Source organism: Cryptomeria japonica, chromosome 3, assembly GCF_030272615.1.
Source record: "Cryptomeria japonica chromosome 3, Sugi_1.0, whole genome shotgun sequence".
NCBI classification, from domain to species: Eukaryota; Viridiplantae; Streptophyta; class Pinopsida; order Cupressales; family Cupressaceae; genus Cryptomeria; species Cryptomeria japonica.
In genome coordinates, this window is record NC_081407.1 from 392557264 (window position 1) to 392575165 (window position 17902).

General features: G+C 38.1%; 1 protein-coding gene across 4 annotated transcripts in view; it reads right to left on the bottom strand.

The window, feature by feature from the left end:
• The window catches only part of LOC131047904 (UPF0641 membrane protein PJ4664.05), a 211880-nt gene that overhangs the window by 77713 nt on the left and 116265 nt on the right, over nt 1–17902 (bottom strand). For all 4 annotated transcript variants that reach the window (XM_057981715.2, XM_057981716.2, XM_057981719.2 and 1 more), the window contains one exon: nt 16699–16794. In XM_057981715.2, the coding sequence (XP_057837698.1) occupies nt 16699–16794 (96 nt within the window). The remainder of the gene's footprint in view (nt 1–16698; nt 16795–17902) is intronic.

Genomic DNA, 17902 nt, shown 5'->3' on the forward strand with positions numbered 1-17902 from the left:
CGTAGAAATTGTAGAAAGCGTTTAAAACTCCGAAGTTTTCTTGAGTGGCGAAACATGCACTAGGGTCCGAAATGCCTCCAGTTCTCCAAAAACGCCTTCAAACTCCAAATTTGCAAACATGTCTAGTGGTCCGAAGTTTTCTTTAAAACTTGCCAAAACGTGGTTTAGCTCCAAAAATGATAGAGTTCGCCAAAAAAACGCGTTTAGCTCCGAAAAACACTTTGGATGTTCATTTTTGGACATTGGGGAGAAAACTGAAAAACGTGAAGAGTTGCAAAGTGGCGTTTAGGTCCGAAGTTGCCTTTAAAATTTGCGAAATATGTGTAAGCTCTGAAATTTGCAAAAGGATGGCAAAGGTCCCAAACTCGCCTTAAGCATCCATTTTCGGACCCTGGGGGGAAATTTGAAAAGTGTATCGAGTTTGAAAAAACGCATTGAGGTCCGAGGTTCCTTTTAAAATTTGCCAACTATGCTATAAGCCTCAAAATCACTTAAGTTTTCCTTTTCGGACCCTGGGGAGCAAAAGGAAAAAACACGAAATATTTAAAAAGGGACGCACTTGGTCCGAAAATCGCGAGAGTGCCCCCCACCTCCGAAAATCACCAAGCGATTATATTTTCGGACCCTTTGGACCAAAGTGAAAAACGCGAAATGTTTCCAAACGCGTAAAAACTCTGAAAAGCACTTAGAAGCTTGTTTTCGGACCCCTAGCTCCAAAATGAAAGATAAAAGGAAATCACAAAAGTTCCCCCCCCAACTCCAAAAATCGTTTAAGATCGAAAACGCCTCCAGCTACGAAGTTTTGTTTGCGAATAAGGGCGTCGTGACTCTTGAAGTCGCGAAAATCGCGAAGGATGGCATAGTTTAAAAGGTTCGCACAACTTGCGAATTCATTCAAATCCTCCGAAGTTCTATTGGCAAACTCTCCAAGTCCTCCAAAGTTTTTTTTTTCAAATCGCCAAAACCCCTCCAAGATCCAAAATTTGCCACAGTACCCAGAATCGCGACGCATAGGCCCAAATATAAGGAATGCGAAATTGATAGATCCCCATTCATCCGAAGAACACAGTGCAGAAAGTTTATTAGACAAAACGCGAAAACGCAAAGTTCATAATTTGGAAGATGGAGACGTAAAGTTTAAAGTCTGCAAAAGTGCCCTCCATTCTCCGAAATTCACCAGAAAAGGCATGAGTTAGAGTTTTAAAATTTGCAGAAGCTCTTCAAACCTCAAAAGTCATGCTATAAGTTTTCAAAACGCCCAAGACTCCAAAGGTAAAAACATGCAGAAGTAAATCGCCCAAACACCATCAAGACCAAGGATCAGATTTCACATTCGAAGAGAAAGGAGAAGCATTTGCAAGATACATCTCACAAAGAGCTTCTCAAACCAGATGCCTTTAAATTTAATATTTGTTAAATTAATTAATTAATTTTTCAAATTGATTTAATGAAATGAAATTGGTTGATTGATCGCAGGACATCATCGAAGAACCAGGAGAAGGCCCCAGATGCAAATCAAGGAAGGATTGCAATTCAAGGCCAGGCACTGAAGACTGAAAAAAGAAAAGATGCAAGAGCACGAGAACAACCGAGCATTGGGAATCGTGCCGCTGAACAAAGATGAAGTCCACCGGCAAAATTGAAGGCAAAAGGCAAAAAAACACTCAGTCTATGCATTCTCAAAAAAGCACACAGCTGGATTTAAGTCCAGAAATTCAGTTTTAAAACTGAAACTGCTTTATTGTAAACTGCCTATGGGTCCCGTGCAAGATATTTTTGTGGATAACTATTCCCAACCACCAAGAAGACCGGATAAACCTGAATTAAAGCCAAAAGTGGCAGGTAGTTGAAATTGTGGTTGAATGGATGAATGAGAATTAATTGGGCATAGGATAAAGCTGCCAGCTTCTAGAAGGCAGATCAGGACCCTTGGATGCAGTCCATCCTAGCCTTTGATTCAAAATTGTAATATCTATAAAAGGCAGAGGCCTTTCTTTTGTAAAGGGTTAGATAGTTAGATAGTGAGATAATCAGAGCTTGTTAGATAGTTAGATCTTAGAGGTTAGAATAGGTTAGATCTTAGCAGTAGCATAGAGATGCTGCAGAAATTGTTGTAATGGCAGCTGAAGCAAATATATGAACATTGATTTGGTGTTTATTGTCTTGTTTTCATCCTGTTCGCATGGTTTCTTTCAGCATTTTAGATAGATCTTTCTATTTTGGGTGTGCAGGTATTTGATAGATTCGGGCTCATACCACTGAGGATATGTGGATTGTGTATCCTTTTGTGTGGTTAACCTGAGCCTTCGATTGTGCTTAGTTCAATTGCAGATGTCCGTCTAAGCTGCGCCAGAATTGGGTGCTTAGCCGTGCGTCTCCAATCTAAAAATCTTCCAAGTCCCTTTGAAGATTGCACCGTTCTTGCAAGGTTGTGAGCTATTCTAGCCAAGCAAGAATTGGTTATGTTGAATCCGTCTACCCGCATACCCGTGTTGTTAGTTTTAGATCTCCTAACCCTTTCCTTTTGCTCTTTATAGCGTAATTCGAGAATCACAGCAGACTAGCTTGTTGCAAATCATAAGTCCCCTTGTGTTTCCAGCAAAAACACATCAAGCCACTGAGAGATCCCGCAGTCAAGACCTGACAAAAGAAACCTTGAGGTTATCCCCTTTGATCAAAACGTAGAAAATAGCATTAGGGATTCCCTTATTTCAAGAGAGGATAGGATACTCAGTGAGTTTATTCTATTCTGCGTTGGCCGTATGGAGTTTGCAGCGATGCGATTTCAGACACGTCAACACTATGGAAAAGGCAATGTGCACCACATGGAGGCTTATTCTACTAATGGATCAGAATCTGAAAAGTCAGAACAACAGACTGATATAGGGTAAAGTGAGTATGAAGAGGTTCTGGGAGAGGCTGAAGAAAAGCAAGAAGGTGGGGGTGCAATTGCCCAACTTTCTAGTCTCGATAAGAATTAATTGTTTAGAGTTCGTGGAGTGCTTGGAGAGCACCGAGCCATTGCTCTTATTGACACTGGAGCAACTCATAACTTCATAGACGAGAGAATTGTTCCAAAGAAAGGCCTTACAACCGATGAAGTTGAAGATTTCAAAGTAATGGTGGCTGATGGTTCTACTATCTTTTGCAACCGGATGGCCTCCAATATGTCTATGTAGTTGGGAAATTACGAAGTCAAGGATGACTTCTAGGTTGTTAGCATTGGAGGCACTGATGAAGCAGTACTTGGCATACAATGGCTACAATCTCTTGGAGAGATCACTCTTAATCTGCAAACTATGGAATTGAAGTTCATCTTAGAAGGGAAGAAAGTAGTGCTGAGAGGAATGTTTAATGGACGCCCTCATATTGCGTCACTGAAGAGAATGGAGAGAATGATCCGTCATGATCAAGTGGAATGGGCAACAGAATGTATGATCATGCCATCCGATCCTATAGAAGAAAAGAGGCACTACCCTCCAGATATTCAAGAATTGATCACCAAGAGGAGTAAAGTTTTTGGTAGCCTACCCCCTGGGAGACCTCCAGAGAGAGGGACCAAGCACATTATTAAACTAGAAGAAGGAGCCAAACCAGTCATCACTACTCCATATCGGTATCTGAAGAAGCAGAAGGATGAAATAGAGAAGGCCTTCAAAGAACTTTTGGATATGGGGTACATCCGCCCAAGCAAGAGCCCCTTTGCTTATGCAATAGTTCTAGTCAAGAAGAAGGATGGGACTATGCACATGTGGATAAATTACCAAGATCTAAACCAGAAAACCATTAAAAATCGGTATCCCATACCCAGGATTGATGAGCTCATAGATGAGCTACATGGGGCTATCTACTTCTCCAAGATTGATCTCAGATCGGGGTACCATCAGATTAGAATGAGCGAGTTAGACATTGAGAAGACAGCTTTCAGATGCCATTTTGGGCATTTTGAGTTTCTAGTAATGCCCTTTGGGTTGACTAATCCACCTACTACCTTCCAGTCTTGTATGAATGGGATATTCCAAAGACAATTGAGGAAGTCCGTGCTTATATTCTTTGACAACAGATGGGCAGACAGAGATAGTAAATAAATGGGTGGAAGGTTATTTACGGAACTATGTGACTGCGCAGCAGAGAGCTTGGGTCAGGTGGTTACACATGGGGGAGTATTGTTACAATACCACATATCACATGACCATCAGGATGACTCCATTTATGGCATTGTATGGGTATGAAGCACCAAGCTTCATGGATTTGGCCTTGGGGGACAGCAGAGTGCCCAAAGCCAAGGATCTGTTGCAGGATAGTCAAGATATCCTGAGAGTGCTCAAGGAGAATATACAGTAGGCTCAAAATCAGCAGAAGTTGTATGCTGACCAACATAGGGTAGAGCGCAGTTTCGAGGTGGGGGACATGGTGTATTTGAGGCTATAGCCATATAGGCAGTCATCGCTCAAGAGGAGCAGAGTAGAGAAGCTGAAGCCTAGATTTTATGGTCCCTACAGGGTGATTCGCAGAGTGGGCGAAGTTGCCTATGAGCTTGAGCTTCCAGAGGGTAGTCAGGTACACAATGTATTTCATGTGTCTAGGCTTAAGAAAGCCATTGGTCAGAGTGTAGTACCTTCTGCAGATTTAACCCCTTTGGATGAGGAGGGGAAGCTTGTGTTAGTACCAAAGGCTATTTTGGACACCAGAGAGAGGAAACTCAGAAATAGGATAGTGAAGGAGTATTTGGTCAGATGGAGAGACCTGCCGGAGGAAGATGCTACATGGGAGAATGAGCAGGTGATACAGCAGGCTGGACTAAGATTGCTTGAGGACAAGCAATTTCAAGGGGAGCAGACTGTAATGTCCCCACTTTAGCAGTTGACCAAGTGTAAGTGCGTTAGCCTATCCTGGAGTGTTTTGGCCTAGTCATTTCCAGTTTGGGCCAAAACAGAGTTGATTTACTTAGTTTCAGGCATACTTACTATTTTTAGTAAGTCAGCAAGACACAACGGAGGCTAGTTTTGGTGATTGGATTTGATACTCCTTGGCGAGAGCTTTCCGACGAGCTATCACTCGCGCTATTTGGAGTCCGATTGCTAATATATTTTAATGCCTGAAGTGTTATTAAAGTAACATTTAATTTAATTGTAAAATATTAAAGTGTTACTTTAATTTTTATTTTATGGGGATGTGTGCAAATCAAAGGGGCACCCAAGGGAGACATAAGTGAATATTTTAATATGTTTTATATTGCACATCTTTTATCCCACATTGCTCAAGTGAGTTGGGTCGACCCTTGGAGAAAGAATAAAAGGAAGCTTTTGTGGCTTCATTCAGCATGTTGAATATGAGAAGAAATTGATGTGTGAGTTGCAGATCCGTTCTTGGCATTAGAGGACGTCTATCCTCTCTTGTGCCATTCTAGACGTCATTCCCTTGGGGTTTGGCCTTTGGAATCCATTGCTATCAGCTTCATTAACAGGCAGATTGGGTGCATCTCTAGCTACAAGCAGATTTGGTGTTTTGCTCATACCTTCTCCACTTCTTGACCAATGCTTATGCCATTCTGAAGGGATGATTTTATGATGATATTGGACTGATTGAAGACTAATTAATACTGTAGCAGCACTGTAGCGCAGCACTATTCACGTTACTGTAGCGCAGCACTATTCACGTTACTGTAGCGCAGCACTATTCATGTTACTGTAGCAGCAAGATGGGAAGTCATTGCTGGAATATTATGTCAAAAATGATGGAGTATTTAGTGAGTTAAAAAATCTGCTATGTATTTGATTTTAATAATTCTGGAAATAATATCATTTCAGCAGCAATTCAATCTTCATGTTGCACATTATTGTAATTTCCTTCTAGTTCATGTTATATGATTTCAAATCTATGCAAAAACTAAAAAACAAATAAACATTTCATTTCCGAAGCCATAAGAGGTTTAAACATTAAACGGAGAAATAAGGAGTTGGATGCAAACTGTTTGACTTAATTCCTATCAGCAATTGGTTTAGTTTTTGGGCATTCTAGGGTGTCCATTACATTTCTCCTGCCCCTTTGAGTTGCAGTGTGATTCTTCAGGAGAAGGAGTTGGAGTTGTGTTAATGCAAGACAAGCATCTGATTGTTTTCGAAAGCAAGAAGTTGACAGGAGCTGAAAAAACATATTCAATTTATGATAAAGAGATGCTTGCAATAATGCATGCTTTGGCTAAGTTCTGACAATATCTTGTGGAGAGCAAGTTTGCAGTAAAGATTGACCATAATAGTCTCAGGCACTTTATGGGTCAGAAGGACTTGAATGAGAGGCAACAGAAATGGGTGAGTAAGCACCAAGCTTACAACTTTGACCTTACAACTTTGACATTGAATATGTCAAAGGAAAGAATAATATTGTGGTTGATGCTTTGTCAAGAAGGTTGGACTTGAATTCCTTGGTTGAGATCTTTGCCGATTGGAAACAACAGATTATTGCAAAGTATGCAAAAAATCAGCTTGCTACCAATTTACTGGAGAGCACTTTGCATGATGAAAGGTATCAAATGGTTGATGGCTTGATACACTATAAAGGGAGAATCTTCCTGGTGCCTGATTCTAAGTTCAAGAAGAGGATTTTTTAATCCTTTCATGACATTCCCTTGGCTGGTCATCAAGGGTATTTTAAGACATCGGCAGATCCGAGAAACATTTTCTTGGAAGGGACTCAAGGATGAGGTCCTTCGCTACATTGTTGAGTGTCCAATTTGTCAACAAAACAAGAATGAGCACTCTTTTCCAGCTGGATTTCTGCAGCCCCTACCTATTTCCAATCAAAAATGGGAAAGTATATCAATGGATTTCATCACCAGGTTGCCAAGAGTGCAAGGTAAAGACTATATATATGTTGTTGTGGACAGATTCAGTAAGTTTGCACATCTTCGGCATTGCAAGCTCATTTACAGCGGCCAAGTTGTTGATCTCTTTTTCAGAGAGGTGTTTAGGTTGTATGGTTTACCAAAAACCATTGTGAGTGACTGAGATAGTAAGTTTCTAAGCACCTTTTGGCAGGAAGTCTTCAAATTAAGTGGCACAGTTCTCACACCAAGCACCAGTTATCACCCGCAAACTGATGGCCAAACTAAGATTGTGAACAAGTGGTTGGAAGGTTATCTCCAAAATTGTATCAGGACAGCAGAAGGCTTGGGTGAAATGGCTTCATTTGGGAGAGTAGTGTTATAACTCTTCCTGTCACACGTCAATTAGGATCTCTCCATTCAGATCTTTGTATGGATATGAGGCACCTAGCTTTGCTGATTTGACTTTTGGGGATAGTAGAGCTCTTCAAGCGAGAAATTTGTTACAATAAAGTCAAGATATCCTGAGATCCTTGAAGGACAATCTTCAGCATGCCCAGAATCAGCAGAACATGTATGCTGACCCACATAGAATTGAACACACTTTTGAGGTTGGAGATATGGTCTACTTGAGGCTTCAACCTTACTGTCAATCCACTCTCAAGAAGAGTGGAGCAGAGAAGCTTAGGCCCCGTTTCTATAGGACATTCAGAGTCACAAGGAAGGTTTGAGAAGTGGCTTATGAGTTCGAGTTACCTAAAAACAGCAAGGTACAAAATTTTTCCATCTGTCACGCCTCAAGAAGGCACTTGGAAATAATGTGGTAGCTTCATCAGATCTACCTCCCTTGGATGAGGAGGGACAGTTGGTGCTAATTCCAAAGGCCATTATTGATTCCAGGGAACGTTTGTTGAGGAGGACTCTTAAGGAGCCTTTGATTAAATGGAAAAATCTACCAATTGAGGATGCGACTTGGGAGAATGAGTAGATTTTGCAACATCCAACCTTGCTATTGGTTGAGGACAAGTAATTTTGGGGAGGGCGGACAGTAATGTCCCCTTCTCAGTTCTAGATTGATGAATGGAGTCTTAGCGTATTTTGGAAACCCGTAGGATAATCAAAGACTAAATTAGGGTTTTTGTCTTCAAGATAGTTTTTAGAGGGGTGTTTGCATGAGTTTTGCAGTTTGCTCTCTGGATTCTTTCTAGGTTTTGCATGGGCTTCAGCATGGTTTAACATGCATTCCAATCAAAGAAGTTTTCTGAATTTACTATTTTTAGTAAATTGCGACAGTTGTTTGCTCTCTAGATTCTTTCTGGGTTTTTCATGAGCTTCAAGATGGTATAAGATGCATTCCAATCAGAGAAGATTTCTAAATTTACTATTTTTAGTAAATTGTGACGACTGTTTGTTTTATAGGGTTTTTCTGGGATTTTTGCAAGCTCCAACGTGGTTTGACATGCAAATTCTTCGGAGATGATTTCCGGACTTACTATTTTTAGTAAGTCAAGGCGACTACTCAGAATGTGTTCTAATGAAGTTTGGGATCACTTACTATTTTTAGCAGTATGCTAATTTAGTCAACACTATTTTTAGTAATCCTATTTTTGGAAGTCTGATGGTTTTTTTCCGACAATTCAATTCAATATACCTTTCTTTGGGAATTTGTAGATGACTAAGGTTTTTTATTTATTATTTTTCGTAAGGCATTTTGGGCAAATATTTTATTAACCTTATGCAAAAATAATATATTTCTTACTTTTGGCGTCCAAGCTAGACTTGAAATAGGTAACTAAAAATTGACGCCAAGATGGGGCTTGTGGTAATTCATTAAAAGTTATTTTTTATTTTACCCAATTGTGGTGCCCAAGTTGGAGGGAAAATTAATTTAATTTATGAAGTCTCCAGTCTATTAATAAGACACTTCTCTCCTTCATTTGGTTATGCTGGAATTTGACAATGAAGTGCTGCTAAAATGTTTGCAGAATCTTGGCTTCGGGGTTGCGTGCCCTCCTAGCTTTATCACAATTTCAAGTTTGAAAGACAACTCCTAGTTGTTTCACGAATTTCATTCAGAGATTTCCAATGCTTTTCAGAGAAGATTGGTGTGCTCTTGCTGGTGAAAAACAAACCCTACAGCTGAAGTACGTTTTTACTCATATTGGTTGGAGTTGTTATCTGATTTTTGTAGGTACAGGCTCAATTTTCTCGTATGCTTTGGGAACCTATTTGCTCATACTTTGGTGGATTTTGGTGGAGAGATAGTTTTATGGTTTCAAATCGAACTTGCTGCTGATTGCCCTAATTCCATTGTCAACATTGGAGTGTGTGCCCTTGCTAAGACCCTGTTTGGTGGCGAGTTTCCTGTTCTACCTTGGCCGCCCAGATCACAGGCTTCATTTGCATCTTATTGGAGCTCATTTGGAGGTGTCACAAGAGAGTTGTGAGCATTTTGGTGATTCTACAGTGGCTGATTTTTCTGAAAATCAGAAATCGTTCTACTTATTTCATGGCTGGTAACATTGTCTTTGATTTTCTGACTCAGTTATCCTCTCCCTTTAAGTTAGCTTATTGCAATAACTTGTTTAGTAGTACTAAACAATCTTTTGTTCCCGTTTTTCTTGAAGCTAACTTCATCCCACTGAGCAAGTGGAAGTGGCTGGTTATACCGCCAAGTCTTGTGGTTTTCAAGTCTTTCCAGTTTACTTGTATTTCCCGCTGAAAAGTGGAAGTGGCTGGTTATACTGCCAAGTTTGATTGTTAAGTTTCAGTAATTTGTAGTCCCCACTGGATAAGTGGAAGTGGCTGGTTAAACCGCCAAGTTTTGGATTGTTAAGTCCTTTCATAATTTGTAAACCCCCCCACTAAAATCAGAGGAAGTGGCCGGTCAAAGAGCCATCATGTAATGCTTTCATTGTTTATGCTTTCCTCCCACTACATAAGTGGTCGCGGTGAATACTTGCTAATGCTAATGGGTGCTGAATGTTGTGTTTTAAAATTGAAAAAATTAAGCGGGTATATTTCAGACACCACATTCATTCGGCAGTCTAGGGCTCTTTGAGTGCTTCAATATGAAGTAAGTATATCAAAAACAAATCTTCCGTGCCTTATTGAATGGTTAATCTGCCACTTATATATCTCCTCCATCGGTTGGAAAGGCATGTCTCTTTCACTGACCAGCTCTCCTTGTAAGTTGCGACTCATTCTATGCAACCTTCGCCCCTAATTAATGGTTGTTATTGTGATTGCCTCTTTACAAGGGTTATTAATAATACTTGTTATTGTAAGTATAATTCTTCTTAATGTCCTTTGCTCTCATGTTGATTTGGATCGCTACTTTTTACCAACTCCGTGCTTCTTCACTTTATGTAACATTTGGGAATCTATCTTGTTAAGTAATTTGTTCATCTCAAAATTCGCTGATTAGGAAAAGAGAACATGATGTGTAGAATTCAATCAAGGTAGAAAATCGATCAAGGTGGAAAGTGGTGAAGTCTTACTCATAAGGCCATTTTCTATATATTAATATGTTAGTGTTTTGCTTCTTTCTACGTGCAATATGAATAGAGACATCAAGGCAGGGTCATGACAAAGAATAATATCTAAATTATGATGTTTTCCTATTTATTCATGAGAGGGATATTCCTGTAATGTCCCCACTTTGAAATACAATTTAATGATAAAATATAAAATATATAAATATATATGTATATTATATAATAATAATTAATAAAGAAATAAAATACAATATTCATTAAGGCAACTAAAGGAAGGAGAACTAATAAATAAAATATAATTAATGTGACCAAACAATCATCTTGCTTACCCACCAATTATTATCGATGCTTCCTCAAAATAATATAAATTGCCAAGGAAATCATACCACTGGAAAAAGGCAATTACCCACCCATCACGATGAGGAATGACATAGCAGACACGATACTAAGTCAATGGATATGGAGCGATACTAAAGGTAATCGATGATTGAGAGATTAGCGAAGAATGATAATTACGGTATACTACTATATTAATTGCAATGACAGTCCATATGAAAATTAGTAGCCCAAAGATGAGAAATTAATAATCGTAAATACTGATCATAACATGGAAACAGTATACCCAACAATAGTCAACCATATAATAATGCCATAGTTTATAATGATATCGGCCAAGGCAAGAGTGCATGTCGGTTAATACGATGCCAACTATTGATCGACATTCCTTAACAGCATCGACAAGCATAAAGGACGAGTCGATTTTATACAGCGATGGACTTAATCGGTGATTACGTCGAAGTTACCACTAATCGATTAAAGGATGAGGATCAGATATCAATTATAAGGATAGCGATTAGGGAAGTTTAGACTGACAATAATATTTGTCATAAAATGGTGCGGAGGCAATAACAAATAGACGTTGTAATATCCCCCTTAATTTTTCCCAAATTATTTCCACAATTTCATTCAACACAACACTTGTTATGGTTAGGAAATGAAAACCAAATGCTACTGAAAGTAACCCTTTCACTTTCTGATCACCAAGAGCCTAGTATGGGAGGGTGAGAGCCTATGGTGTCAAGGGGATCGTTAGCTCAAATAAGTGCTGGAAATGAAATCTCAAATATAATAACGGGCGGCAAGCCAGCCCCTTCTACTTATCCAACGGGTGTAAGAACTTCTACGACAGTGTGGCAGTGCAACCAGCCAATTAGAAGATTACAAATTGTAAGAACAACAATCACTCGACCGCTTATGCAGCGGGAGGACTAGAAATGAAATAGCAATCAACTCCACCGCTTCTTCAGCGGGAGGACAGTATTACAATATTCAAAATAGGCGGCAAAGCCAGTCTCTTCCACTTATGCAATGGGACTAAGAGCAATAGTCCAATTAGATAGCTATTAGTCCTACTAACCAGCATCACAATGCACAATATGGATTACAATTTAAGGGAAATCACTATTCCAAATATAGGCGGCAAGGCCAGCCTCTTCCACTTATGCAATGGGACAAGAAAGAACAATAGAAATTGTTGTTAGTACTACTACCAGCATTACAATATGAATCATAGAATATAAGAGTGATGAACCAAGTGCAATAACATGACCAACAACTGCAAATGAAACCAAGTCCTTTCTCTTCACACCAATGAACTCACACACCCCCAAACCAACTCCAGACACCAAAAAATCTAATTCTGATATACTCCCAGCACACTGAAAACACACAGACCAGCAACACCAAATCCCACTAAAACACTCACAACTCACCCAATTCTTAACCAAATGACACGAAACTAAAATCAAATGATCACCAGGAGGTAGGCGATCATTCCTAGGACAACAAAACATGGCAAACCAACCCCAATAATTTATGCACGAATTCCAAAGCGCTCAGCCACATGGTACGACCAGCTAAGGTACGATTTTGCAAAAATAAAATCCAAAACACCATTTTAAGCTCTATAAACTTGCAAAATGAATCGCCTAAACCATAAAGAAAGATAGATGAAATACCCAGAACAAGGAGAATGAGACACTAAGACCTACGACCAAAAATTCACTTCAGCACACTCCACGACCAGCAACAAGAACACACTACAGCATTCCCAAAAATCAGAAATCTAATATATAAATCTGCAACATTATCTTCAATCCACTCCTCTGAATGAAGAGCAATCTCTAGCTCGACTAGTTGTTGTATTGCAAGCAAGAAATCAAGCTATGGCTAGGAGGTAAGCGTTCCCCGAAGCTTTCACTCTGCATTTCAGCATCGTTTCATTATAAAAATTCTTGGATACCAAAAACAAGAGCCCAACACTCATATTTATAGACTTTGTGTCTCCAAATTCAAATTCACATTCCCTCCAAATGAACGCCAAACCCAAATGCAAATTCACTTCACATTATTTTGAAATTACATTTCATTTCTCCTTTCTCCAAATCAACCTTCTCATAGGAGCAAATATACTTTATAAAAATGACAATAAAATTATAACGTGGCATCCAAGTTAGATAAGTGAAATATATTATATAATTAACTTATTTCTCCATAAGGCGTCCATCTTGCCTTATTAATATTTCACTTTATAAAGTATTTTTCCTCAACAATAAATCGCCCAGGGGAAACAAGCTGAGAGAATTGCCCTACCAGAAATAGCCATCTGAACAGGCCTATTGACATACTGCTAAAAATAGAACTGCTAAATATAGTACTTACTAAAAATAGAATACTGCTAAAAATAGTAAGTGTTTTCAAAGTCATTTTAACCACATTCTGAGAAGTCGTTGCACTTACTAAAAATAGTAAGTCCGGAAAAAGTCACCTGATGCAGATGCATGTCGAACCATATTGAAGCTCTCTAAAAACCCAGAAGGAATCCAGAATCCAAACTGTCAAACTCCCACATACACCCCGTGAAAACACCAAAGAATCCTCCTAGAAAATAGGAAACCCTAATTTATGCTCCCAACTAGCCTACGGGCCTCCGAAATAGGCTAACCAACTGAACTAATCACTGCGGAGAAGGGGACATTACAGACGTGTCCTTTGGAATACAACTCCTCAAGAGACATAAATAGAGGATCGTAAGTCTTTTCAAAGGGATTATTTTGGGGGAATATATTCATAGCACTCAGGGATATCATCCACCTTGCAACAGGGTGAAGTGCACACGATAACAGGGTGCAAAGATCAATTGGGCATAGCTATTCAATAAATAACTAATCCTCATATCTTCACTGCATGATCTTATAAGAGCAACAGTTATTTCATTCATACTAAAATAATCATTATATCAAATTCCATTAACAATAATTCAATTAGACTGTTGCACTGTTACTAATTTCATTAATTCTATTAAAATATACATACTCAAACAGGCATCAATACTGTTACTAAGGTAAAATTGCTTACTTAAGCAAATTGAAGTTGACTTCGTAGTGTTTGTTGCAAGCTATAGTTACCCCTTTGAAGACAAATTCTAAGTGTCACCAGAAGGGGACATTACAATTCCCTTGGCGATTGTGATCATTCAAACAATCAAAGATGATATCAACTAACAAGACATCAAGTTTACTTGGACCTCTTCTCCTCAACATTTTAGTCTCAAGCTCACGTTATATATTGAGCATGTCTTGCACATAAGAATAAACTCTTCTCCTCAGCATTTTAGTCTCAAGCTCACGTTATATATTGAGCATGTCTTGCACATAACAATCCCATTATTATTCAACCTAACTATCACTAAAATCATTAATCGCACAATTAAGTATCCCTTTCGAGTGCCTCAAAGTATGCTCCCACCAACTCCTAATTGAGATGGATCATCACATCCCTTGCAAGGACAAGCTATGAGTTTTGCTCCTTTTGATAGATGAAGTGGGAGTACTTTGTTTTCAAATTCCCTACATACTATGAGATATAGGAGAGTACTTTATTGCCCTATGTAGTATGAGATATAACGGGGATCATTGCTTGTACATAGACTCCAATGGCTCTCTATCTACTTTCTTTTATTACCCAAATTAGCAGTTCTTGGCTCTTTTCTCAAGATAGATTGTAACCTTCAAGCAAAGGGCCTTACAAACAATTCCTCAATCACTGAGTTGATCAGCTCATTCTTCTAGCCTGTCACTTGAGATACCACAAATTTCCACGTATTGGATGACAGATCAATGAGATGGCATATGTAACATACACCCTTGATAAATTTTCTTTGAAGGTTTGCCAATAGAGAAATAACACATCAAATGGAAACTGATAGCTTGTGGATGGAAAAATCGGATTTAAATCTTTCAATGCGTAATCATTTTCTATTACATTTCATTGAAATCTTTGGCTTTCCACAAACATATCATCATACAATGCTAATGCAACTTGCAAACGGTTTTAACACTGAAAATATATGAAATATTAAGCAATATTAAATCAGTTCCAGACCTGTAACTATATGATCAGATTAAAGAGGTTATGACAATCCACTCATATCATCATTTTTGGCCATGGCAAGACTCACCAAAGCCATGATGGGTTCAAGATGTCACAATGTGCAAGCAAACACTCCCTTCAAATGCACCAAATCAGAAATTCACTGTCACAAGAAAATAAAGTTCGGCAATAATCTGAAAACAACTAGAAACTTCTGCAACAAGGAAATTCAAACTCAACTCTTACTCCGTATATCTGCTCAAACTGCAGACATAGGCTCCTTGGGACTAGGCTTCCACTTCTAAGGATGAATTTGCAGCTTATTTGACTTCCAAAATCCTTAGCATGATTACCAATGCTCTCCTACAACCTGTAGTGTCTTTAATGCTACAAGGCCATCAGCCATGTATGTTAGGTGAACTTCAAATAGAGTTTTGAAACTCTTCATTCTCCTAGGGTCATCCAATCAAGGCCTCTTATCTTAAGGCATTCTACAAGAGACATCATTAGATCTTGTATTGGCACTTTCACAATTTTAGGTGAGGGTGTTGTTTTTTCATCTAGTGGGTCCTCCCAATGCACCCATTCCATCATTTTGGGTGTCCTTACCCTATCTTATTTGGCAATGAGTCCTCCCTTGGATTTTTGGACCATTTATAATCATCTTGATAGTCTCATGAGATCTTTCCCTTTTGGCATGACTAGGGAACTCCCTTAGTCTAGCTTAACCTCTCCTTTTTGTTTGTCAATGTGCCTTTCCCTTTCTGTTTTGCTTTTAGACGTCTTTAGTTTGTAGCTTCTTTGGAGCCTCCTTCACTTCCTCTTTCCATTGTATCCAGTTGTACTCCCAAGTCTCCATGACCTTTTTTTGGGTCACTTCTGCACATTAATATAATTAATCTTTTTTTTGTTTCCTCTTTTCATCTATTCTTTTTTCCCTTTCTTTCTTCCTTCCATTTTACAAAAGCTACACAAGTAGGGATGCAGGTTGGTTTAGTTTCAACATCATTTTGGGCATCTTGAATGAAAACAATCCTGGAAATGACCTGTTCGAGGATATGACCTCTAGTTTCACAGCTGTGGCATACTTCAAAAGTAAACAGTGAATATATGGTTTGAATCTTGGACAAATTGCTTCCTATGTCAAGCTGGATTATGTAAGCCCTGATTTAAAGATGTATCACCATCTCGGCTTCGCCCTTTGTTTCTGTATTTGTTTCTTTTGCACCATTTATTATAAGGGCAAGTATATCTGTTCTACAAATAGTTTTAATCTTAATAATTTAGATGTAAATGTGTAATCGTTTGATAGACAGTAAATATAATCAAATATGGCATGTTGGAAGTTATATAGCTGTAAATCTTATCAAGCATCGTATGGGAGATTTATTTAAATGAGTAGACATCCTAGCTCTTTTCTGTTAGAAAAAGCATATATGAGTTTAAAAAATTGTCTGTTAGGTGTTCTCATGAGGTAAATAATTAGGGTTTCATGTATACAATATATTGAAATCCCCAGAAAATGGATGAAAATGGATGGTTTGAAATGTCAATCATTTAACATAACAAATCCAAATCTGGTTGTGGTCTATATCAATGACAAAAGTCTGGTGCAAGTCTTGGGTGATTTTGAGGGAATAGATACACTCATTTGTGGTCTATTTCAATAATGGAGGGTTAGTGCAAGACTTGGATGAATTTTGAGGAAATCATACACTCAATCATAATATCTTTAAATCAGATAAAGGCCTAGTATGAATACAACAGATCAAATTACTAATTTTAAAAAGTTCAATTTTATTTTTCAATTAACCATCATCAAGCTTCTCCTAGAAATTTGATCTTTTAGATTCCCTTGCAGATGCAAACAGTCGATAAATATTTTCTCTAAAAAAAATAGACATCATAATAAAAGGGACTAAAAATGAGAAAGTAATGGAATCTTACCTAAATCTACGTTTTGATACAAGTATGTCAATCCAAGCCACAATCACATTTCCTAGATGTACACATAATGATATCCATAAAGGTGGTCTTCGCAAACTGCATCATTATATCATAAAATGAATGCTGATAATATAAAATCAAAAATCATTCAATTCAATAAGCTAAAAATAATAAAAAACAGAGAAATTTTGCACGTGCCTACATATGAGAAATCCATTGTCCGATTTCTTCATACCTTATCATGAAAAAAGTTTCGCTCCAAGAAGCATTCAGAAAATTAATTCTATAAAAGTTGGGAGTCACTGATATAACAACATTATCTCTAGTGTTTTTGTATGGAGTGACAATTATAAAATAGAATATATAAGATAGCTCTTTTTCTCCTTGTTATAGCTATATGTAGTTTTCCAATTATATATGAAACCGAACAATAATATGTAAGATTTGTTGATCAACTCCATACGAGCCAAGAATCACCTGAAGCAAAAAAAGCCTTCGATACAAAAGACAAATAACAAAAAATGCTATGAAGCCATAGAATTCATTAAATGCATAAATGAAACTGATGCAGTCTAAAATGAGGAAACTCTTGTTATAAAGACAAGGATGAAACCTCAAGGTAGACTATAATCATGACAAGTCTCTAAATCCTATGATATGAGACAAAAAGTAAATGACCTAAATAAAGCTTAAGTAAGCATAAATAGGTTCTAATATGAAACTAGTTTTCTAATATACCATTGAATAAGGTAGGCCACCAATATCTTTCTCTAAGGACCTTGTACATAGTGATCTTGACCTTGAAATGTCCACCACAAATGCCTTGATGGCATTCATCCATTAACTCGTTGGGCTGTTCTTGACTTAAGCATTTGAGGAGTAGTCCATTGGAATCTTTCCACATCAAGTCATCACGTACCGACACATATCTTTGGGATTGCAACTTAAGAGTTTTTTTTCAGCTTATCATTCATTCCAAGAGGACAACTCAGCTTTTCCAGATAAACGAATAAATATACCAAGGATCATCCTTTAATTGACAACAAATCTATGCAGAGTCAAAACTCGTCTCATTGTCTTACCTCCTAAATTTGCATTTGACATTAATTTGTTCAGGCCTTGACCTCTAACCAACTTGGTAGTTTGTACCTCAATATCATATTTTTGGATCTTATTGATCCATTTGCATCTCTTGCCTAATGGT